A 25,692-nucleotide genomic window follows, 5' to 3' on the forward strand; every position below is an offset into this window, starting at 1 on the left:
AGATTTCTGGACATTTCCTTATTGCCAGATTTCTCTTTAAACCTATAATGGCTCCCTTTATTATGTTATCTCTTGACTTGCTCTCCTCTGTTCTTACCCTGGCTTGATCTTTCTGGTCTCTCATGTCCTCCTCTCCACTCCTCCTTCCCTTCTCTTTCTCCTAACTCCCTCTCCCCTCCCCCATGCTCCCAATTAGCTCAGCAGATCTTGTACCTTTTTCCTAACTCTCTTAGGGTCCTCCTTGTTTCCTAGCTTCTCTGGTGGTGTGGATTGTAGGCTGGTACTCCTTTGCTCTATGTCTAAAATCCATATATGAGTGAATACATACCATTTTTGTCTTTTTGTGACTGGGTTACCTCACTTAGGATGGTTTCTTCTAGTGCCATCCATTTGCCTACAAATTTCAAGATTCCATTGTGTTTTTTCCCCACTGAGTAGTACTCCATTTCATAAATGTACCACATTTTCTCTTTACATTCTTCAGTTGAGGGGCATCTAGGTTGCTTCCAGGTTCTGGCTATTACAAATAATGCTGCTATGAACATAGTGGAACAGACATCTTTGTTGTATGAATGTGCATCTTTTGGGTATATGCCTAACAGTGGAACTTCTCGATCTTGTGGTAGACTGATTCCCAATTTCCTGAGGAACCGCCATACTGATTTCCAAAGTGGCTGTACAAGTTGGCACTCCCACCAGCAGTGGAGGAGTGTTCTCCTTTCTCCACATCCTCTTCAGCATAAACTGTCTTTGGTGTTTTTGACTTTAGCCATTCTGAGGGGAGTAAGATGGTATCTCAGAGCTGTTTTGATTTGCATTTCCCTGATGGCCAAGGATATTGAGCACTTTCTTAAGTGTCTATCAGCCATATTAAAATCTTCTATTGAGAATTCTCTATTTAGTTCTATACCCCACTTTTTAATTGGATTATTTGATGTTTTTGTGACTAGCTTCTTGAGTTCTCTGTAAATTTTGGAGATCAGGCCTCTGTCAGATGTGGGGTTGGTGAATATTTTTTCCCATTGTGTGGGCTGCCATTTTGTCTTGCTGACTGTGTCCTTTGCCTTACAGAACCTTCTCAGTTTTAGGAGGTCCCATTTATTAATTGTCGGTCTCAGTGTCTGTGCTACTGATGTTATGTTCAGGAAGCGATCTCCTTTACCGATTCATTCAAGAGTACCACATACCTTCTCTTGTAAGAGGTTCAGTGTGGCTGGATTTATGTTGAGGTCTTTGATCCATTTGGACTTAAGTTTTGTGCATGGCGATAGACATAGATCAATCTGCTTTCTTCTACATGGCAGCATTCAGTTATTCCAGCACCATTTGTTAAAGATGCTTTCTTTTTCCATTGTATAATTTTAGCTTCTTTGTCAAAAATCAGGTGTTTGTAGGTGTGTGGGTTAATATCAGGATTTTCAATTAGATTACGTTAGTCTACTTGTCTATTTTTGTGCCAATATCAAGCTGTTTTCAGGACTATAGCTCCATAATAGAGCTTTAAGTTAGGGATGGTGATGCCTCCGGAAGTTTACTTTATTGTACAGGGTTGTTTTGGCTATCCTGGACCTTTTGTTTTTCCATATAAAGTTGAGAATTGTTCTTTCAAGGTCTACGAAAAATTGTGCTGGGATTTTGACGGGGATTGCATTGAATCTGTAGATTGCTTTTGGCAAAATTTCCATTTTTACTATGTTAACCCTATATACCCAAGAGCATGGGAGATCTTTCCATTTTCTGGTACCGTCTTTAATTTCTATCTTTAAAGACTCAAAGTTCTTGAGATACAGGTCTTTCCCTTGTTTGGTTAGCATTATGTTGTTTGTGGCAACTGTAAAGGGTTATGTTTCTCTGATTTCTTTCTCAGCCCATTTATCGTCTGTATATAGTAGGGCTACTCTTTTTTTTTTTTTTTAGTTAATCTTGTATCCTGCCACTTTACTGAAGGTATTTAACAGCTGTAGGAGTTACCTGGTAGAGTTATTTGTGTCACTTATGCAAACTATCATATAATCTGCAAATAGTGAAAGTTTGACTTCTTTTCCAATTTGTATCCCCTTGATCTCCTTTTGTTGTCTTATTGCTCTAGCTAGAACTTCAAGTACAATATTAAAGAGGTATGGTGAGAGTGAACAGTCTTGTCTTGGTCCTGATTTTAGAGGAATCTTGTTGAGTTTCTCTCCATTTAGTTTGATGTTGGCTATTGGTTTGCTGTATATAACTTTTATTATGTTTAGGTATGTTCCTGTTATCCCTGATCTCTCCAAGACCTTTGTCATGAAGGGGTGTTGGATTTTGTCAAAGGCTTTTTCAGCATCTAGTAAGATGATCATGTGGTTTTTCTTTCTCAGTTTGTTTATTATATGGTGGATTACATTGATGAATTTTTATATGTTGAACCATCCCTGCATTCCTGGGATGAAGCTGACCTGATCATGGTAGATGGCTTTTTTGATGTGTTCTTGGATTCGATCGAATCAATAGATCTTAAAAGGTGACAGTAACAGAGCCTCAATCCTTTCCTACTTCCTACCTTGAAAGGAGGAAGGCATAACCTCCTCAGTTGAGAACTCTGTCCCTCCCACAATCACATCCTTATGCTTCAAGAGCAATGGACAGCTTTTGCTCAAGGGAACTTACTCTGGCCAAGCTTAGGACTGGTTTTGACACAAATGTCCCCACACACATTAGAGGGGTGTATTCACGCACTGCTGAACACATTTCCTCAATTGAAAAGAGAATAAACAGTGGAGTAAAACAACCATGGAACCACATGCAGAGCAGAGCAAAAACCCTTCATCCAAATTACTGTTGACACTCTCATAATAAAGTGTTTGGCATTTTCATTGGTATGAAAGGTTAAGGACCCATCAAACAGAGTCACATAAACTTACTTTGTCACAAGAAACTGGTCCAGAATCCAACACTGTCTGCCATCACTTTGAGTTTATTTCCAGAGAAATCAGCATGTTAAGACTTTCTTATAATCAAATGCCATCTAATAAATTTGGAATAACTAATCCTGAAACCAGAGTGATTGATAAGAAATCAGATTTTTTTAAATATTCTTAGGATTTTTCTTGATAGATTTCTGATAATCTTGAAGAGAAAGGAGACACATTACAACAAATAATCCCAGTAGTCACCATGTGTGCAATTTTAATGATAATTTCTTTGATGCTGAGGACAATGATGCTCTCCTCCCCACATCTATGCAGGCCCAGAGCAGCTTCTACCAGAGCATATGTTAAAATGAGCTACAGGATATCTGATACCAGATCCTCAAAGGGCCCTATACTCTGTTTCGGCCTTGTTGGCTTGAACATTTTCTTGGAGCCCTGAGGAGGCCGCATTTGTACAGAAGTCATGTGTAGGTAGGAGTCCAGTCAACCCAGCTCAGGCACCAGATGTGACCATAGCAGCTTCCAGATGGCTGCCCTCAACAGTCCTCCCCCAGAAGCTTGAAAACATCCTAGCTCAGGCCCAGCTACAGAGCAAAGCAAATTTCGCCTTCCCTTGTCTGTTTAATCATGAAAATAACTAAATCTGGGGTGGTTTGCTCTCCTATGGTAAGAAACTGGATATCACAGATGAGGTAGAAACGGCCAAGTGGTTTCAGGGTAGAGACTGTCTAAAAGAAGAAAGAACCCTGTAGGAAGCAACGTCTTTACCAAAGGCCAGAGATACCAGAAGTGTTTAAGCCAAAATGTCTTTGGTCCTGGCCTGATCCAAGGCCCGGGATACCAGAAGGGAAGTTTGGTTTCTCATTACCTCTCTTGCCCTATATAAGCAGGTCTATATGCTTGAGGATATGCCAAAGCTGAAGGGCAGCACCAGGACACAACGTGGTCGGGCCAGCTGGTCTGACCACTGCATCCCTTGCACACACACACCCATTTCTGTCTTCTCTCCTATAGCCCACCTGAGACATGAGAGAAAGCCACTGATGAGCTCAGCAACACTTCACTCTTCCCAATCACCACTGTGATGGTTAATCCAGACTGGCAACTAAGAGACAGTCCCCTGAGTGTGTCTATGAGGGGATATCTAGACGGGATAACTGAAGTAGGAAAACACACCCTACACACAGGGTCCTGAAATGAACAGAAGAGAAACTGGGCTAACAAACACTGGCATTTATCTCTCTGTTTACTGATTGTGGCCACTGTCCTATAAAACCAGCTGGCTCACACTCCTGCAGCCCTGCCTTCCCCATCATACTGGACTGTGCTCTTAAACTGTGAGGTAAAATAAACCTACCCTTCTTTGAGTTGCTTTGTCAGGTACAAGAAAAGCAGCTAAGACAGCATCTTCACCAAATGATCAATGTGGTTTCACTGGTAACTGAACCAGCATCCGATGTCTTGTGATAAGATGTACTTAGAGAAGGACCACCATAAAATACAGAGCCCAAATCCAATCATTATAAAGTCAAAATCAAAGATAATGTTTAATGAAACAATTTCCCCACATACTTCAAGTGCCCATGTCACAAATCGTAAACACCAAGAAATTGAAACTAAAGATATTAAAGAGACATGACAAGCACATTTGCAGATTGAGTCTTGAACCCAAGGGATTTTTCTTGAATTTATCATGAGCACATATTACCTACTAAAGCATACCTTCTCAAGCATGTGTGTGTATACCAACCACCAAGAAGGCTTACCAAAACATGGCTTCTCATTCAGAAGACTTGGAGCAAGGCTCAGTGCAGTCATTTCCAGAAAATGCCCAGTTAATGTGCTGATTACTGGACACAAAGACTCATGATGTCCTGACAGCAATAGTGTTAACAAAGTTCCTGAATTTGTCCTTGTTTTTACTTTTTATTTAATTCTCCTTTTTTTTTATTGTAAGTGTGTGGTTGCCTAAGGAGGGGCCCACTCCCCCTGGATCACAGGCAGTTGTAAGAAACTCTACACGGGTGATGGGAACAGATAGCATCAGATGATATTACTACTTCTTCCTCTTGTGACTTCTTCACACACTCCTAAAAATTAGTGAAGGTCATAAAGAATTGTATGGATAACATCTCCCGATTGACAATATTCCAAATTAAACAGTAAATCCTAAGACTAGAAACAAAACATTAACATGATTTTATGGAAAACAGCTCTTTTCAAAATAACAACAATGCAGAGAAAACACTACTGCCTTCAGGAGACTTCCTGAGTTTGACTTCACAGAGCGGCCGGGCTCCCTCTGCTCCCACAATCAATGTGTCCCATCATCTCTCGAGAACAGCGCTCTACAACTGTGAGCACAAGAGTGAAAGAGCATAAAGAATAGACAACAAAAGCAACTAGGAAGTGAGAAGTGTCTCCAAAGTATTTCTAGTGGATAGGCAACAGCCAACCAGCAATGTGTCCCTAGAGAAACGAGATGCCTTCGAGAGCGGCCTCCTAACAACACCATGGAGGCAGCAGAAGAGCCCAAGGGTGCCAGGAACGGGCCTGCGCACGTCACACCTGTAAGAGACAACCTCACAGGTGGCCAGTCTCAGAAGAAAAAGATGCTGATCTGACGAAGCTCACTAAGTAGACCCATGCCAGGGGTTGGTCACACTCCATTCAGTTCTGCAGGAAGACAACCAGGAGCGCCAGCCTCCAGAGAATGCAACCAGGAAGTCACACGACTCCAAAGATTCTCAGATTCTAAGCCACTGTCACATGGGGGGGGGGGGGTGCTGGATTAATCCCCAGGGAACAAAGCCAGGGTTAAAGGGCTGAGACTGTAGGAAAACACGGTCCACTGAATATAAGGAGAAGGAAGCCTGAACTGCTCAAGTTTCACAATTCTTAGGCGAGGTCAGCTCAGCAGCTTAGGCTGCATGTCCCCAGGATTTCAAAAGGAAAGGGTGGTTGATGTTTCAAAATGACGTAGACACTTAACTCACGACTCTATGAGCAAGAAAATATGTAACTGCCCCTGAAAGATTTTCTCACCACGCTATCTGCGCCCAGTGGGCCACACTTCTCACGGCCTTGCAATCCTACAAAGACCGAAGGTCTCTTTTCAGCACTGGGGATGGCCTTCCCCTCCCGCTGATAAACAGGCCTGGCATGCAAGGGGGCTCCCCTCCCCTCAGGCTAACAGTGCTCACATGCCACAGGGCACTACAGGGCAGCTCTAGCTCCTCCCAGCTTCACACACACTAACTATAAACCAAGCATCTTAACTTGCTCTCCTTCATACTTGCCTTCTACATTTCCAACAGGCAAAGAAAGTGGCTTTTGACCAAAAGCCCAAAGATTAACCTTCCTGAAGTTCCACCAAATCCTACAGCACCTAGACGCTTAAATCTTACTTCGCTCCACCTGCCTGCGACAAAAATGGGTGAACCGAGAAAAATCTGTCAGGTACTATACAGTTCTACCTGAGCGGTTCTAGAAAAGGCCAGAGTGTTGGGTGCACAAGTGCACACGCCGAGGACGCAGGGGGACAGGAGGAGAGCACCGCGTGAGGAGACCACCGCCCAGTGGCCATCGCTGTAACTGCTTCAACTATGCCAAGAGCCATGTGGGGATAATTAATGGCCCCTCTGGTCCCGTTCTGAATCTCCACTTCCCAGAGCTCTACTATACAAAAAAGAGCTGGTGACAAAGAATGTTCTTTTGCTACCTTAAAAGACTATTTCCTGGGAGGTCAACCAGGAAACCCCAAAGCAAGCTCACTGAAATAGTGAGATAGTATCTACCTACAGCAGCAAAACAGATCCCCTACCTTCTTCCCTCCCCCTCTTCCTTCCTCCCTCCCCCAATCCTTCCCCCCCCCATTCTCTCTCCCTCTCCCACCCGAGGAGAACTGCCCCATAGCCTAACAGTCCCAGGGTACCTATATCCAAAATAGAAGGGAGCAGAAGCTGCAAATCTTTTGGTTACAGCCAAGAGATCCTTTGGCCACAGTCAAAGGCAGGAGATGTAGAACCCTCACGCATAAAGAGGAAAAGTGAAAGCATTTCTGTTCATCTTTACCACAATGAGACACCTGTTTCACTTATCAATACCATAATGCATAACCAGACAATTGCTACAAACAAAATAGCAAACCCCACATTAGCCTCGAGATAAAAAAGCTTCACACTTAACATATGCTAAACAGACCACACAAAAGTTCTCTATTACTTCAAGGCTTGTCACCTAAGGACAAGCCAGCCACAGGAAAGCTGAAGGACATAAGGGCAAGCCAGCCACAGGAAAACTGAAGGACATGAAGGAAGAACCCACACATTCTTTCCAGCCCACAGTCAGCCTTCTCTCTTTCATATTTCCATAGGATTAGAGTTTTAGATTCTAAAAGAAAGTGAAAGCGTGTATCGTCAAAGGTCATGCATACTCTAAATGGCGTTGGACAATGCCAACCCACCTTGGAAATGCATTCTTGCCAGAACTACACCATTTCTTTCCCCCTGTCACAGAGCCCTCTGGTCAGTTGGCAGAGTCCTCCCAAGGCTGTTCTACATCTGTTGGTGTAGGCTCACAGTCACATGATCCATCTTCTTGGAAGATCCATCTTCCCACTGTGTCTTCTAATTTCCATGCATCAGGCGGTCCTCAGTTATGCTCATTGGACTATCTCATCTTCCCCAGTTTCATGAACGTGCATATGCAATGTTCTCCACCCTGCCTTTTGTGCTATCAGAATAAAACCTTGCCCCCTCCAGGTTTGACATGATGCCTTCCCAATTTCTCGTATGTCTAGAGCAACCGTTAATAATATTTATATTTTCAGCATTTTAACAATTTTAAAATATAATATCATGTGGGTCAAATACATATTAATGTGACTGACTAGGTCAGTCACAGTTTGTTTCAAACTACTGTAAGGAATCTATAAATTTTATCTAATGCTTTCAGGAATCTGGCGAAAGCTTTCCCCTTTGATTTAATAATGTGGTGTGAATCAATATATTCCCATATACAGAGTCAACTTTGTAGCTTTAATACAGATGAAATAAAATTACATTGAAATACTCAAAATCTTACTGTATTGCTGTCATCTGCAGATGGGCTATATAATATCATTCCATAATATTCATAAGTAAAGTGACTGGCAACCTTCTCCCTCGAGTCAGTGTTAGTGCCTGCCTGCATGGGACTTCCTGTCACAGGCTGCCTGCAGCTCAGTCTAAACATTAACAGAATTGCTTCTTCCAGAGCTGGGCGTGGCCCCAGGACCCAAGAGGTGGCGGCAGGAGAATAGGAGCACAAGGTCAGTCCTAACTGCATAGTGAGTTCCAGGCCAGCCTGGACTACAGGAAGCCCTGCTTCAGGAGGAAACGAGAAGAGTAGAACTGAATCCATCTGTAAAGACATGTCAGAGCCCAGTGTTTGGGACATGGGCTTCTGCTCTCAGGAATCCCTCAGTTCCCTCACTAGCTTCATTCAGAGGCTCTACTCTGGTCTCCAAGTGCACACCCATCCTTCTGTTTCTCTTCAAGCACAGCCCATGGTTTATCGGTTTGGGTTTACTCTATGGTTTAATCTCCCCAAAGTGCAAGTCATATTTGAACATGCATTTTTTTTCTCCCATGGGAGAAGCGGTGCTTACATTAACCTCTCCGGATAGCACACAGAGACTCTTCCGGGTATGAATTCTCTGACTCATTTCTGCCTTCCCTATATTTTTATGGTGCTTGTTTTCATGATGTTTATTTTTCTTGGTATGTTTCAGGCTTGTTTTTTTTTTTTCTACTTAGAGCTCATTTTAGATTTCAATATGGTAGGAAATATTTACTTCTCTTCCATTAGCATTAATATTTTTTATATCTAAATTCACAGTACTGTGGCCAGAAGAAGTAGCATTATTTTTGTATTTTGATGTTTGGGCTTTGTTTTGTTTTTAAAGCCAAAATCAGGTCCTCAAGATGTATCAACATTGTGGTAGAAAAATACAAGGGAACCAAATATATCCACTCAGCAAATTTTTCTTTCTCCTCAAAGCCAGGAACTAACCCTTACTGCATCTTTGCTGTGGGTAATTTTGATTGGCTTGGGATGTAAAAGTGACCTTTTCTGACAGTCACTGGACTTTGAACGGGTTAAGTACACTCCTCAGCTAAGTTAGTTACCAGTGAGACTGCTTTCCTTCCATCTCCTTAGGACTGCCTGCGCCACAGCTCTCTCCTCTCAGGGGTCCCTCCCCTGCGAGGCAGCTCTCTCCTCTCAGCGGCCCCTCCCCTGCGCCACAGCTCTCTCCTCCTAGCGGCCCCTCCCCTGCGTGTGACTGTTTCATCAATGACAGCAATCTCTGTTTAACTTTGGGTCTATTCACTGCCATTTATGATTTGTTCGTGTGCTTTGAAATGCTGCTGTAGGCATCTATCTGTTTTCTTTGTTTAGCAAGCTTCCTTTAAAATTATTCCTTACATGTCTTTGTTTGAACTATTTAGTTCCTGTCTGTAAATGTTAGTAAGCCTCCCCCTTCCTCTTCCTCAGATCAGCACTCTTTTTCAGGAAAACAGATTATTGACCTACAGTTTCCACTTGTCCTCCTGCTACGGCACATTTATACACATTCCATACCGCCAATCTCTGGGTGGTTGGTTTAAGTTACACTAACACCATAAATGGGCAAGCTTTATCTCCTCCCATTGTGTGGTACCTGCTTTCTTCTCTATACTAATTTTGCTTGTTCCGTCACCTGAAAGAAAAGTGTATCTCTGACTATGGCTGCTCTGACAGACTAGAGACTACCACAGACTAGGGTTTCAACAGAGGAAGTCTTGCTTTCTCACAAGTTCAAGCCCAGTGTTGCCAGGGCCAGATTCCCCAGAGGCCTCATTGTGGCTTACAGAAAACGGCCTTCTGAGTCACTGACACCTTTCCACGCTTGCAGCCAGTCCTGGTATCTTCTTTTCCTTATTAGGGGCTTCAAAACCCTGTCCTCAAATACACTTCAAGCTTAGGACTTCCACATAGCAACCAGAGGGAAACATTCTGGTCCATATGCACAGCACAGTAACACAGAACAGAACAAGAACAGACAAGGGCACAGCCAGGCCTCGGTGCAAGCCCGTTGCAGAATGCATCCATGTCCCCTTCCTCTGTAGACTGCACACGACCCCAGCAGACCTCAGTCCCCACCCCCAGGGACTCTGCATGCACAGAAACCACCTTATCCATCAATTCGCATCATCCTTGAAGAGATCTGTCCGGAAGCTCATCAGGGTGGGGCACAAAGCTTTCTCCTCTGGGGCTCCTTCTCCCTCTTTTTCGGCAGCTGGTTCTGAGGACATTGTTACATACCTTACTCATTTCCCTCTATTCTCTACACAGGGTCAAGTCAGGAATAAGTAAGATGGGAGACTTCGAGGGGGAGATGAGTCAAAGGCGCACTATGAAATCCAAGCTGGCCTTGGCCTCTCAGTCCCCCTGCCTGCCTCCTCACGCTAGGACACAAACCTACAGGCAATCACATGGGGGGGGGGTTTATTCGCCTGTCACTAAGCCTTGTCCTCCACTTGCTACCAGAGGTCTTGTAAAAAACTTCTGTTTTGATGTTTTTCTCTTAGTCTATTTTTTTTCGTGGATTTTGAAGTCTGTTTTTACCTTGGAATATGGGGGGGGGGCTAGAAAGATGACTCAGCAATCAAGAGCACTGGCTGCTCTTCCAGGGGACCTCGGTTTGGTTCCAGAGCCCACATGGCAGCTCACAATTGTCTGTAACTCCAGTCTGGCCTACACGGGCACTGAGAACACATGAGTACATAGACACACATGCTGGCAAAGTACCCGTACACATCAAAAACAAACAATGCAGTTTTCTTACAAACATGCTTCTGAGTTACCTCTATGGTAAGTGGACAACAGTACATATCAACACTTACGTATAAACAGCTATGACTTGTGAAGATCTGAAGTATCTTCACTGCTACACACATGCCTTTGTTGGCTGTTTCTCTGTTACCTGTGTCGGTTTCATTGCTAGCGCCCTTTGCTGGGCAAGGTCTACTAACAGACTTCGGAGTTCCTACCACGCCCCTGAATGGCACGGGAGTGCGGCCCCGAGGAGAACGGTGGGCTCCTTAGGAAGTACAGTTGCTAGAAGTCCTCTAAATTCTCCAGCACATCAAACATAAAAACCTTGAGGGGAGGATGGACGGCAGTCGGGAATGGGTTAGCGTGGCATGAAGGGGTTTTCTTTAAGGATTGTGGAAGGGGAACAAAGGCAACACACACTTCCCAAAAAGTCACAGTGTGCATGTGCCGTGGCCCTGCAAACACGGCCCAGCAGAAACCACAAACATAAAATGATCGCTCACAAGAACCAACCCCTAGTTGAGGACCTGCCACACCGATCCGTCAAAGCAGCGTGGCGTAGTTGAGTTTATTAGCACATTAAGCACATGTGACCTGATTCGGTCATTAAACTTTCAAATGATGTCTAATCCTCTCAGGGGCCATTTCCCCACATTTCTTCCTGACTAGAACTGGCATCCCAAAGAGATCAAGCCCTCCTCAGTAGAATGCCTCCTCCCTTAGTTACTGCTGGGGTCAGGAAAGGCAGCTACTGCAAAGGACAGACAGCAGGCAAATACATTCCCTTTTCAATACACTGCGGTGCTGAGCTGATCACACATGAAGTACAGCAGAAGGGGATGCCGAGGACAACATATCGGAGGCTGTGGAGCAGGCAGCGTCTGTGCGCTTCTGTGTACACATACATACTGTTTCTTTATGTGAACATACACAGAACTGCTCTCATTTACAGAGGACTAGAAATCTTCCTCATAATGTATTAATGCAACCATTTTGGAGATTTGGTTTGGCACCATCTACAATCTGAAGCCCATGTGTGCTTCTGCTAATTAAGAATAAGTAATAACGGCAACAAACGTCACACAGCTGTGCAGAGACTGATGTGAACGTTCTTGGGGGACCACCAGGCACTGGCATGTGTGGCTTCCAGCAGCTATATAAAGCTCGTGACTTTCTAAAACCAAACACAGGGATTTCCTTTCTGACTCCCACACACTCCCAAAGAGGCAGACATGAGCACTTTTGTGCAATTTAAACTTGCAGCTGTCCGTGTTGTAATACTGACCGATATTTAAACTTTAAAAAAAAAGTGCTGAAATATTTTTCTTGGGAAAGAAAAAAAGACCACAGGAACTGCCCAGCTTGTTGCTTAACCACCTAAGATCCTTCTGGAACAAGGCAAACTGTAAAGGAATACAAGAGGCTATGTGATCGTATGTTCACTTCAGCTCTCCAAGCTTTAGCTTCCTGCAGTTCCCTACAAATTGCACAAAAACCATTACCTACCCTTCTGGGGTCAGTTGGTGGATTCACTCTCTGTAGAAACCAGAACTTGCCAAGGTCTGGGACACGAGGTACCCAGTAAGCCATCGACACTTAACTCCTTCTCTGTGCAGACTTGAAATCCAGGGAAAGTAATCTTACATATTTTAATTGACTCGAGCTGACCCTCCCTGCCCAGTCTAGACCACATTGCTGTGAGTACAAATAGGTATACATTCTCCAAGAAAACAACCAGATGGATTTAGAAAGACTGCCCAGTAGAGTAAGCCTTCCGAAGTACCAAGGGTATGGCCCTGGCTCTGGACAATGAAAACAGCAGCCTTTCAAAGATCTAATACACAACCTTCAAGCCATGACTCATGCTGGTTAGATCTCATACTTGCAATGTCACCTGTCTCAAAAGCACTAGAAGTCTCAAGTCTAAGATATATATATATATATATATATATATATATGTGTGTGTGTGTGTGTGTGTGTATGTATATATATATATATGGCTATCAATACAGAAAGAATATACAGTTCTATAAATGTCCACCAAATGAATTAGTGACTACATAAAAGAAAAAATTGGCAACCACAATTATCAGATCATTTAACTATTAGCACGAATAAAAAGGACATGATCAAGTCGAATACACCTAGCTCCATCAATTATCATAACCAATCCTGTCTCAACTACATTATACCCCCAAGATTAACTTGAAGCAAATTCCCACCTAAAGCAAAATAATTTGGAATCGTCAAGTCACTAGATGTGATTCTACTGCATCCAGTAAGAAGAACAGTCTGTCTTGGCAAGGTGCTCAGTGTGAAATGGTGAGAACCACTCCCGCAGTCTCACAGGGAACTGAGCTGGTACAGTGAGGAGCTGTGGCATCACTATGGATTTCGATCGGTCTTTACCAGGACTAGCTATGATATTTTAAAGAGAGACACCACCTCTACAAAAATCTACAGGACAGATGTGAACACTGCTTGCACACTCACCTGCTGAAAGCTAGAGAGCATTCTGTACAACTTCTTACAAAGGGTTTTGGAAACCAGTGACCCAGAAGACAAAGAGAGGACAGGAAATCTAGATGGGACGCTGTGGTGCAGACACACCCAAGCCTAGGCTGAGGGATGGAGGGGGTCAGGGACACAGCAGGGGCAGGGCACATAAGACGGTACCTTCTCCAGAGGGCATGGACCCCAAAGTCAGCACTCTGAGGAACCAGCCAACTGGAAAGTGAAAACAAGAAGTGTTTTTGAGGGACTTTTCATCCAGTGCCAAATCAACCCAGTGACATGAGGCCATGTGGCATGTGGCTGACTCAGCCCTTTCTGAGCATACTCCTCTAGACTCCCATGCTTCCCTGTGAAGAAGTCCACAACAAAGTTCCAGAAGTGGAGTACTCTTAGTGACACGATGTGTACACATTTGCATGCTGTGTGTGACCAGTGCCCATGCTATGTGCAGTAAATGAACCAGGGTGACCAGCCTGTCTATCTCAGGGTTTCTCATCGCTGTGTTGGGAACACAGATGAAGAGACAGGACCTCATCTCCACCCTCACTGCAGCAGTTGACCGGCATCAGATTGTAGGAGAGAACCATCAGGGAAGGCCTGACTGCTGGCAGGCAAACCATTCCTAAAGTGATGTAAGACGTCCCCTAAGTGGTCAGGATGGCCCACTGTGTGCAGATTTTATTCCCTTCCAGGACTCTGGGGTTTGGTACATGTTAAGCAAAGTTGCCCACCAACAACCTGTAACGCAGTCCTGGATCTGGAGTTTGAGACCCTGTGATCACTGTGGGTGAAAGACAGTATAAGGAAGTCTACAAATAGCACCTCCAGGCTGTGTCACCTACCCCACCTGTGTCACCTACCCCTATGACCTCTGTGTCCTAACAGGACAACTGCCTGCTGCACCTGTGAGTCCTCCCAGCAAGTATCCCAAGAGTGCAGTCTGTCTTCAAGACCTTGACACACCAAAGACGCAGGGCACCTGGCTTCCCTGTGTAGGAGCGGCCTTCACGTAGCAATTCTGCTCACTCTGACCTTAGTGAAACACACCGGAAGATTGACAGACGTCCAGGAGAACCAGACCAGCATGTTTACCCAGAGTGCATGAGCAAAGACTGTCCATCTTAGGTTAGCCACTGTCTGGCAAGCATCTGCTAGTCAGAACCTTTAGTCTTGTTCAAGGACAGCAGTGTCTGCCATTGGAATAACTATTGGGGTGTGGTTCGGTGACAGACACTGTGTACTCAGTTAGCATGCATGAGGCCCAGGATCCAATCCCCAAAACTTAAAAAACTGTTTAAGGAAATGGATGTTATAATGCTAAGACAATAACATATGCTGAGCAATCATTTTTCCCTAGCCATTGAAATACGATTGGAGAAGAAGATCTAGAAGACTTTCAAATGAGATAATGAAATTACATTGACAAAAATCTAATCGGGACCAGGGTGACTTTTTCTTTTACGTTTTTACATGTGTGGGTGTTTGTCTACATGCCTGTCTGTGCGCCATGTGCATGCCTGTCACTGTCACTTATGGAGGCCAGAAGAGGGCATCTGATCCCCAAGAAACATAGTTACAGGTGGCTGAGCCACTATGTGGGTCTTGGGATCCAAACCCCATGCTCTTAACCATGAACCATCTGTTGAGCCCTCCCAAGGTGACTTTTGCAATCTGCCCAAGGCCATTCCCTACTACTTCCTCATATCCCCAGAAGGTTGGGTGCCAGGGTGTCTCAGAAGGCCACAAAAAGGCTTTCTTTATTCATTCTACCCATTACTGGGAAACCTAAAATGACTTCTGAATTATTTGTCTATTTTAGTGTGCTTCTACCTTCCCTGGGTAAAGGGGGGATTGCCACAGTGAGAGATGTCCATGGCTGGTGTTCCTGATCAGGAAGAAGGAGATTCCCTAAGCCCCGCCCACCAGGTTGCTGAGGAACCACAATAAATGTAAACAAAAGACAAAAAGGAGCTGAGTTTAGACACATTTTCCATGAACTTAAACCACTCATGGGTCTTAGCCTCCCAGTTTCTCACAGGCCTAGGCCGCTGTCCTGAGATTCCCTCCCACTCCTGAAATAATATATACGTTCCTTAAATGTACACAGAGAATTTCCTGGAAATAGGACCCAAAGTTTCCAGCATTTTCCAGAGTCACACTGATACAGTAAGGTTTCAGGAGACTAGGGGAAAGGACATCAGGTGTAGGAATGGAATGTCAATGCTCGCTGGCCAGATGCATGTCAGACCAGAGGGCCAAGCAGGTAACATGGGAGAGCACAGGACCTCAGAACAGAGATCACGAGCCTGGAAGGCCATCACCCACTAAAAGAACTCACTCGTGAGCAGGTGAACTAGCACAGTAGTAGGGGGGGAGGAGGGGAAGGAGTAGTGGGAGAGGAAGGGGGAAGGCAGGAGAGAGAGGTGGAGGGGAGATGTGTGAATGGTTGTAATTTCTACTTTAAACCTTAAACTGGGAAGATAAGTGGAGGGATGGAGTCCGCTCGGCTGTTAAAGACTAGACTGGCAACCAGGAAGACAAGACCAGAAAGCAGTCCTCATTGGCTCTAGGCATAACGTTGTGGGGCTCGGAGCCAGCCAGGCTTGAAAGGGGTTCAGGTTTGGAATGCTCCAAAGCACCAGTTTCCACCTAAAGCTTTGTGACCAGACCCTTGATGTCCCCCAGAAGATACCCAAAGCAATACATGAATGCCTCTGAGCTAAATCAAAACCGTCAAGCACCTGTCCATGAGAACCAGCTAACCTACCAGAGGTGTCTCACACCCGCTCACGCAGTCTAAGGACGATCCGCTTGTAACGAAAGCCTTGGCAAACCAAAGGGAGCAAATATTATTTTAGTAAGAATCAGCAGGAACTCAAGTCCACCTTGATTAGCATCTGAAGGTCATCAAAAGTCAAGAACTCGGCTTTCCACCTACAGCCTCTGCATCCTCAGGCAGAGGACGGCCAGCTGGGGCTCCGTGTACTCTGCCTGAGGCCTGCCAGGGAGCATCCTTCAGGCTGGGACCCCAAGAGCAACCCCATACCAACAAGCTCAGTTTCTCTACAGCCTGATCCTGAGCTTCTAGAGCAGTGGTTCTCAACCTTCCTAACACTGCGACCCTTGAATACAGTTCCTCGTGGGTAGTACCCCAACCATAAGATTATTTTCCTGGCTACCTCACAACTGTAATTTTACTACTGTTACGAATCATGATGTAAGTATTGGATACGCAGGGTATCTGACATGTGACCTCTGTGAAAGGGTCATTCTGCTCAGCCAGGGCCCTTCCACCAGTTGATCTGTGTTATCTTAGTTAGTCCAGCAGTGACAAGCAGACGTAGAAAAGAGGAAACCAAAACCTCCAAACAGTGACACAGACGCTCACGTCCACAGTGAGCAGGTCTCAGAGGGGCTGGGCAGTGAAATCTAAGTACCAAGCTGCTGTATTGCACTACAGAGTGGGAGGACCCAGAGGTTAGGAGTAAGCATACATCCTACCCCGAAAACCCGGACTGTGAAAGGCTCTGCCACACATCAACATAACACTCAAAACTTTCCGATTGTGAAGCATGTCTGAATTTGACTAGAAGTAAAGCACGTAGTTCAATCTCCAGAAACCCGAACCACTCCTCACCCTAAGCCTGCTGGGTAAGATCTGTTTGTTGTGTACATTAATGGACCCTTTTACTATGCCAAAACTTTCATGAAAAGAGTGTAATTTTTTAAGACTTGCTTATAGCTCAAAAAATTAAAAAGCTCATTTCATTACGTTTTACTGCTGTGATATTTCATATTTATCTTGTTCTACTTAGAATGTTCAGTGTAGCTTCAGATTTCTGAGAATATTTTCAGGCATCATGTAGGTGGTTTAGTGTGATCCACAACTATTTCAAATCTGTTGTTTAAGATCAAAAGGCTAGGACACAGAGAAAGGGCCAGAGAGTCACCTGGGAAAGTGCACTGTCCTGTGGAAAACTAGCAATTATTGACCAGCAGCACATTCTTCACCCAATGCCCAGTTTCCCCACCGGTGAGACACAGACAACCTAGTATGTGCCTCGGAGTTAGAAACTGAGATGGGGTTGTCAACCAAATACCTAACACGGGGGTGCATTTTACAATGCCAGCGAAGCATAATTCTATTCGCCATGTCTATGAGATGGAAATGAGGCGGGCTAGCGGAAAGCGGAGGACCCAGGGGAGGCTGCACCAGCTGTGGAGTGTCCCTCACGCTTGAGACAGCAGAGGGAAGAAGTGAGGGACAGAAGTTCCCTTCCTGGCCAGACGTTGGTGGCGCACACCTTAAATCCCAGCACTCGGGAGGCAGAGGCAGGCGGATCTCTGCGAGTTCGAGGCCAGCCTGGTCTACAGAGCAAGTTCCAGGACAGCCTCCAAAACAATACAGAGAAACCCTGTCTCGAAAAACCAAAAAAAAAAAAAAAAAAAAAAAAAAAAAAAAAGGAGTGCCCTTCCTGTATACACACTCATTCCAAAAACCACCTAACCTTTTGGTTTTCTTAAAATTCAAACAAGTCACTAGAGTCCTTCTAATGCGACTGTTCAGACGTATTTATCAGAGCTAGGAAGCCGCCTGTAAAGGAAAAACCTGGGTTAAAGTCTCAGCTCAGACATTTTCTACTTTCTGGTTGTTTGTTTCCTGAGTGGTGAGATTCTGGCATTAGTTAACCCTGCCCTGGTGACTCAAGTATGTTCTCCAGTTGTTCTAGTTTGACAGACCAGTTCGCTGGCAATGAGGCTGATGAAGTCACATGAAAAGGTCCTCAAGTTGGTGAAACAGATTCCAGCACAAGGAACTTTTCTTTTAGCGCCCTGGTGACTGTAAACTATGTCAGTGAAACTCCATAAGAGCCGAGCAAGGCCTGACACAAAAGAGCATTTGTCTCGTGGGTTCTGAAATTATCCTGGTTGTGTCTTGGGAGGCGCAGTGTAAGTGGAGGCTTCTTTCCCATCCACCAGTTCCTGAAGTAAACACTCAGAGGCTTAATATTAATTATAACTGTTTGAGCAATGGCTCAGGCATATTATTGCCTAGCTCTCACAATTAAACGAACCCATTTTTACTAATCTGTGTATCACCGTGTGGCTGTTCTGGTGTTCTGTTGTTTAACTCCTTTGGTGACTACATGGCCTCTCTCCAACTCTGCCTTCTTTCTCTCTGCACCTCTGGATTTCCTGCCTAGCTCTATTCTGCCTGGCCATTGGCAAATCAGCTTTATTCATCAACTAATAAGAACAACACATCTCTCCAGCATACAGAAGGACATCCCCCATCAGTGCAGAGTAAACTCAAGCTTTGTTTTACATAGAATAACGACCAGGAGAGGAAATCTAGCCCAAACACCCCCACACTAGCCTGTCCCCTACAATCAAGGCATCACACAGTATCTCCTCTCTATCCTGCCCACCCACACCGCCCCAGAAGCCCCACTCCCTGACTCCTATTTCCCTTTCTGAGAATTCCTTCTGGTGCTGAGAATACAAACAACTGAAAAAGACGAGAGAGAGAGTTGTGTTCTGCACTATCACGTTTTCGTCTGCAGCAGAACCGGAGGCTCTGAGGACAGGTCTTTGCGGCTCCACAGCCCCAGACACTTCTGCAGAATCTTCCAGGGTGGGCAAGACCTCAGAGGTCAGCGAGCTTTACTCCAGCCCTCCCCAGCCTCATCTCCAACATCTAACATTCTCAACATCATGACTGTCTTCCTTCTGCTCAGTGAAAAGCTCCCTCCTGGCAAGTCCATGCCCCTTTCGTGGAGAATGCTTCCTAAGACAACTGAGAACCTGCCCCCTCCCTCTTTACTGCAGCCCTCCCGCTTTCTGGAGTTGACTCCAGTGCTTTCTCTACACTGGGGACCCACACACTGCAAAATAACTCCATTCCCCAAAATGGTCTCTTCTCAAACTACCGAGGTCCCCTGGGGAAGAAGACCCCGGGAATCCCTTCCCATGTCCTGGCTCCAGGTTACAGAGAAGAACAGAGTAGGGAATGCAGTCATCGTTGTTTTCCTTCTCACCGTAAAATAAGGAAAAGATTTCCTGTACTTTAAATGCCTTTTTAAAAGACATGTCTGAAAACGTGTGGTCTCTAAACAGAAAGCACAGAACAGGAACACCACAGACACAAATGTTCATGAAGAGGGGTACCTGAGAGGTATGCTGTATGTTTAATACTCTGGTGGAGATGTCTGGTGACTGCTGGGAAATGGAGTCATCTGTGGTGTGTGGGGTCCGTGGATATTAAGATGTGAGAATGCTCAAGCACTCTGAATAAAACATCACGGCAGTCATATCTAATTCGAGCACCACCTCCCTGTGAGTCATAGCTCCATTGCCCATAATGCAATGCAAACACCACCTAGAAGACTGTTACACAGCACTGTTTAGGAACAGACAAGGAGAGAGGCTGTTCCTATTCAGTGTAGCTGTACCCATTTTCCCACTGTGTTTCCCACCAGTGGTTGGCTGACCCCCAGGGTGTAGCAGCACCTGAGATGCAGAAGTCTAAGTATGCACCCATCCCATTGGTCTTCTCCCGTTCTCTATGACTGGGGGCAGGGTGTCGGCTGATGGGAGACTTTATGATACATATTTTCAACAGGAAAAAAAAACCCACAGCATAGAAACTTCTGGAAAAGACACAGACACCGACATTCTGCAAAGAGCATGGTCATCATAAATGATCCCTATTTCAAACCCCCAAATCTGATATAGCCCTCTCCTTATTTGCTTTCTGTGACTGTGATCAAAGGCTGACCAAAAACCAACTTGGGGAGCAAAGGGTTTATCTGGCTCACAGATTGCAGTCAGGGTGGGGGGCATGGGGGGGCAAGGCAGGAGCTTGAATCAGAAACACAGAGGGACCTGCTTACCCAGCAAGCTCCCTTATCCACCTGCCTGGGATAGCATAGACCACCGGAAATAGCACTCCTATGCCAACTAGTGATTAGGAAAATGTCTCACAGATACTCCACTGGCCAATCTGATGAACTTCTCAACCCTAAGCCCTTCCTCTCAGGTATGTCTAAGTTTGAGTTAAATTAACAAAACAAAACAGCACAAAACTCCTCATTCCAAATGCTAACACACTTAGTTTGACAAAGCTATAAAGAGAAACAAAGCTACCAAAGAAAAGTTTTATGTAACAAAGGTTTAATTGTCTCTGGACACCCTGGGGTGTAAAGAAGCTACATAACCCTCAGACCTGGGACAAACTTCTGATCTCTGGGAGTCAATGAAATACTTGAGCAAACAGAAATACTACACGAGGCCCAGGTCAACACAAACCACTCCACATACTCAGTAAGACACTCAAGCTAGCTAGAACTAGATTATGTCCTAACAGTCTACAGGCTGATTTGGTGGAGAGGAGCTGTATGTCTTACTTCATATGGAGTCATTCTTTTCAGCATTAACATAAAATAAAAATGCAAAGAAAGACAGCCTAACTTTGCTTTCTCTGACGCTCTCAAAGGCTCTTTAGCATCTTCAAGGGTCTTTGGATGAGCAGTGACATTGTAACCTTAGTACATTTTAGAATGTGTAAGATACAAGGACAGGCTCTGAAACATAAAATGTAAAATATAAGGACAGTCCACTAAAACATATGGTTCTAGAAGGCCTTGCCCTTTTCTTCCATTCCCTCGCCTTGCTAAAAACCATCAGATTACATTCTTAAAGCTAGCTACCCTTATTAGACCACATCTTTGACCCTTTGTTTCACTAATTAACATGCCTAATTAAATTAACCACCTGGTCCTAACACGGGTTTCCGCCTTCACCTGTATAAACTGCTTTTGCCCATGTGCCAAGGCAGTCGCTTTAACTTTCCTTCCCACGTTATAAAGGATCTTGCTGAAGATAGGCATTGCTCGGGGAGGGGGGTTCTCCTTCAGGCTCAATGTGCATGGACACAATGCCTGAGGCTATTGCCTGCTCATATGGCTCCTCACCCCCTACCCCAACCCCCACCCCCAAGACCAGGCTGGCCTTGAACTCACATGGATCCACCTGCCTCTGCCTCCCGAGTGCTGGGATTAAAGGCGTGCGCCACCACTGCCCGGCTTGCCCAACTATTTCTTTAAAGAGCTCCTCACCCCCACATGGGAGAAGTACCAACCAGAGGCACAGCCCTGCATCACCCCGGGCCTTCCTGGTCCTCCGGGTTTCCCCCTGCAGCACTGTGCTGCCACAGGAGATGTGAAGCGAACTCACAATCTCCCAAGGCCTCGGGAGCCGCCTTCAGCTCCTGCTCCCAAAGGTCAGTTCACTCTTGAATGACTCCGTGCCTCCTCCGTTTCCCAGTCTCATTTCACAGGCAACCGCTGTGTGCCGAGTCACATTCTTCAGCAGCCCTGACCCAGGATCGCTTATGACTCCTCTTTTATCACCAGGTCCAAAATCTTTCTCAAGGATAGTGTTCTTATTCTAGCAACGAACATCAAAGCATCGGACACAAACACTCTGAGAGCGAGCCCAGGCACCCCCGTCATGGGGGACGGTGTCCCCACGAACAAGCTCATCTCTCACAGGATGCGATACACAGAAATGTCGTACCTGTGTGGATATTATGGAACCTGTGGGTGCAATCAGGCCTGGACCATGTGCTCCCGAGTATGTATGCAGCTTGGATGTCTGTTGGTTTTGTTCTTGTTTAGGAGGGGTGCAGACAGACAGCTGGAGGCAGGGACTTATGTGTGCTAGGTGAGTAAACTCTACCACTGAAGTAGTGTTGACAAACTCGGGGCAGGCTCTCCAGGAACTGGGTGTCCATCTGCCTCAGACTTTTGGCCTAGAGGCACGCACAACGATGCTCAACTTTGTTTTCAGCAAGTGTTTTAAAGGTCTGTAAACATAAAAACCTCCAACCCCATCAGGCTCATAAGATGCAAATGCCATATTTTAATCAGCCAAAAGCCAGCACGTTCTCCCAGGATTGAGCTGTTACTCTTTCCTCTGAGACCCACCCAAATTAGACACTGGATACTGCTGAGTATGTTCTTCATCCTGGAGAGCCCTGGCTTCTTGACCACACTCTTAGTCTACCTAGCCCGCCCTCCTCACTACTTGTTACTGTACTTCCTGTTACACACCAGTCAGTTACATGGCCTGAAGCAAGTTTACATAAAACTCTGGGCTAACCAGGTACCTATAGTGATGCTCTGAGCCTACCCACCCAACCGTGAGCTATCCAGGTACCTGAAGTGATGCTCTGAGCCTACCCACCCAACCGTGAGCTATCCAGGTACCTGAAGTGATGCTCTGAGTCTACCCACCCAACCCTGAGCTATCCAGGTACCTGAAGTGATGCTCTGAGTCTACCCACCCAACCCTGAGCTATCCAGGTACCTGAAGTGATGCTCTGAGTCTACCCACCCAACCCTGAGCTATCCAGGTACCTGGAGTGATGCTCTGAGTCTATCTACCCAAACCTGAGCTATCCAGGTACCTATAGTGATGCTCTCAGTATCCCAACTGCTTCCCTTTCTAACCTCATCTCATACTTTCTCTTTATGCTCCGTAGTTAGCCATCTCCTACCCTAGAATGTGTTCCTCACACACCTCCACTTTACAGCCCACTCTAACACCTGCACTCAACACACACACACACACACACACACACACACACACACACACACGCACCAAAGCTGACACAGTCTCTCCCAGAAGTCCTCAGCATTCTCTAGTTTCCCACAGTATCTTAATGGCTACTTGTAAACATTTTTCTTTCCCATAACAGGACTCACATATTTATTTTCCCCAAATCACACACATCTAAGTCACAACAGGCACTCAGGAAACAGTGCTCTGAATTAATGTGTAATGAGTTCATAAAAGTCACAAAGCCATAGGTATAACCAGCCGGAAAAATCTGTGGGAATTTCAAGTACCCATTTTACAATGGAAACACAATTTTCTGTCTTGCAAAGAAAAGAAAACACACACACCACCCTGATAATGTATTTGGCCCAGGAACACTCCTTTCAAAACAGCATCTTAATGTCTAGTGTGCAACAGAAGCCAAGACATATGGAATGAGTTTCCTAGCAAGAACATATGGATTTTATAAGAAACAGCAAAGGGGCCAGGGAACTATGATCTCCAAAGCAGAGAACTTTGTCTTTTCCTCACTCCAAACCCAGCTGGAGCTCTTCTGCTTTAATAATATGGCATTTCCCCTTTGCTTTGCTGATTTTCAAACACCCAACATTTTTCCCAATCCTGGGAAGGAAAATGAGCACTGACAGAAAAGAAAAACCCCTTCCTCGAGTCCGTGAGTCTCCTGCCTGCTCTGCCCACTCTTCCCTCTCTGCCCACTGGCCTCAGGCTGGGCCTCTGAGCCCTGTAGCAATGTTTTCCCTCCTCCCCAGCCTCTTAACCCCTCCAGTCCCTCTCTTCAGTGCTTCCTGGTCCTAAACATCTACCAAGGGGCTGCTCCCTCCCTCACTGCTGTCCAGTCTGATGGGGGGGTCCAGGCTGCTGGAGCCACCTCTCCTCACAGAAAGTGGAGCCACCACAGAAGGCACACGTGCACACGACGTGAAATTCTCAGGACAAGAAGAGGGGTAAAATTATGTAAACTAGGAAAGGTCCAAAACAGGCTAGGACTTGCCATCTGTACCCCATGCAAAAGTGCTTTTCTGTTACACTGTGAGGGCCTCTTCTTGACAGGAAGAAACTTAGTTTTGAGGTGTGCAGGAGGTGAACAAAGCAAAACTGGGCATCTAAAGCCATTCGTGTGTGTGCACACTCACACATACATGCACGCACACACACACATGCACGTGCACACTCACACACACACACATACACACATACACACACATGCACTGAGTGAACCCCAAGAGAAGTCGGCTACATCCTAACACACACTGCCATGGGACAGACTACACACCAGCCAGGGTCACACTGAGGGCTGAACTTAGGTACCAAATCCTCTGGGATCTGAGGGGAATCTCCCCCACACTCCAGGCTGAAGTGCTCAAGCCCTAGCCAGAGAGAGGCAAAAGCAATGCATCCTTCTTGGTGAGCAATGCTCAGGGCTGGCTCGTGAGAGGGAAATTCTCACGTACTTCTCATGACAGAGGAATTCGCCTTCCTCTCTCTTTCTTTCCTGTGGGAAACCAGCCTCCTCTTATACTCACTATTTCATGATTTACTACGCTTCCACAGGCCCCAGACAGCAAGGCCACAAGAAACCTTCCTAGAAACCTCTGGAACCATGAACCACAATGCGTCCCTCTTCCTTGTGAGTTGTCACAGAAGCAGAAAGGTGACCACTTTCCCCTAAGCTGAAAAGACTTCACTTGCTGGGCGTTGGTGGCGCACACCTTTAACCCCAGCACTCGGGAGGCAGAGGCAGGTGGATCTCTGTGAGTTCGAGGCCAGCCTGGTCTAGAAGAGCTAGTTCCGGGACAGCCTCCAAAGCCACAGAGAAACCCTGTCTCGAGAAAAAAACAAAAACAAAAGACTTCACTTGACCAAAAGCATACGGGTGTGACTAACACATAAAATTTGGCAAGGAATGAAAATATTGTTTTAAAAAAAAGCCTAACCCATCTGCAATCACAATCACATTGGCACTGCCTATTCATTTGCATCTGGGTACAATGTTTCCTCAAAAAAGCAATGAGGTAAGGGGAGGCCCAGCAAGGGTCAGCTTCAGATACTCCTTCACAAGATGGCTGAAAAAATTCACTTCTTAGGAATAAACTCACAGCAATACTGACTAATAACAAAGCCATGCACATGTAAACAAGCCAAACTCATAATACTATTAGAGAGGAAAAAGACAACCGTACCTTCTCATGGTTTTCAATTAAGATTTCTACGACAATATTCTGAAACTTCAAATCCATGATGGCAGCAACAGTTTCTTCCTGTGGTCGCATCAGAGTTGGTCCAAACACCACTCCTAAATTTGCCACGGTCATTAGATTCTGTTTCGAGTGATTTGACACACTAATATTGATGAAGAAGGAAAACAATCTTAGTTTGGTGGTGGTAACTATAGAGTTATTCAATATTCTGTAACTCTGCATTTCCTTAAGGTACAAAAATGCAAAAGACTCAAACTGTCCTCAGAAGCTGCCTGCGACACCTGGACCACAGAGCAGCCTGCTCCCAGAAGCTCTTTGCTCTCTTCCCAGCTCCCCCTCCCCAGCCTCTCCCTCCTCCCTGTGGTAACCAGTCTCCTCAGCCATAGGCTCCTTCCATCACCGGGACTCACCCCATGCCCAGAGCAATAGAGCCAGTGACCTAGGGCTGAAGTCCCTCAGACGGTAAGCGAGGGCAGGACAAAGTTTCCCTCCTCTCAGTTCCCTCTCAGGTGTGTGTGGAAAGCTGACTGACCCAGCTGGAGGCCTTGCCAAGGCGACGGGAAGTTCTGGGAAGC

The 25,692-nt window shown here is 45.5% G+C and overlaps 1 protein-coding gene across 2 annotated transcripts in view; it reads right to left on the minus strand.

The window, feature by feature from the left end:
* Arhgap10 (Rho GTPase activating protein 10) overlaps positions 1–25,692 on the minus strand; it is a 252,142-nt gene that overhangs the window by 56,069 nt on the left and 170,381 nt on the right. For both annotated transcript variants that reach the window (XM_040734823.1, XM_040734822.1), the window contains one exon: positions 25,100–25,259. In XM_040734823.1, the coding sequence (XP_040590757.1) occupies positions 25,100–25,259 (160 nt within the window). The remainder of the gene's footprint in view (positions 1–25,099; positions 25,260–25,692) is intronic.

Source organism: Mesocricetus auratus, unplaced genomic scaffold, assembly GCF_017639785.1.
Source record: "Mesocricetus auratus isolate SY011 unplaced genomic scaffold, BCM_Maur_2.0 Super-Scaffold_100041, whole genome shotgun sequence".
Lineage (NCBI taxonomy): Eukaryota > Metazoa > Chordata > Mammalia > Rodentia > Cricetidae > Mesocricetus > Mesocricetus auratus.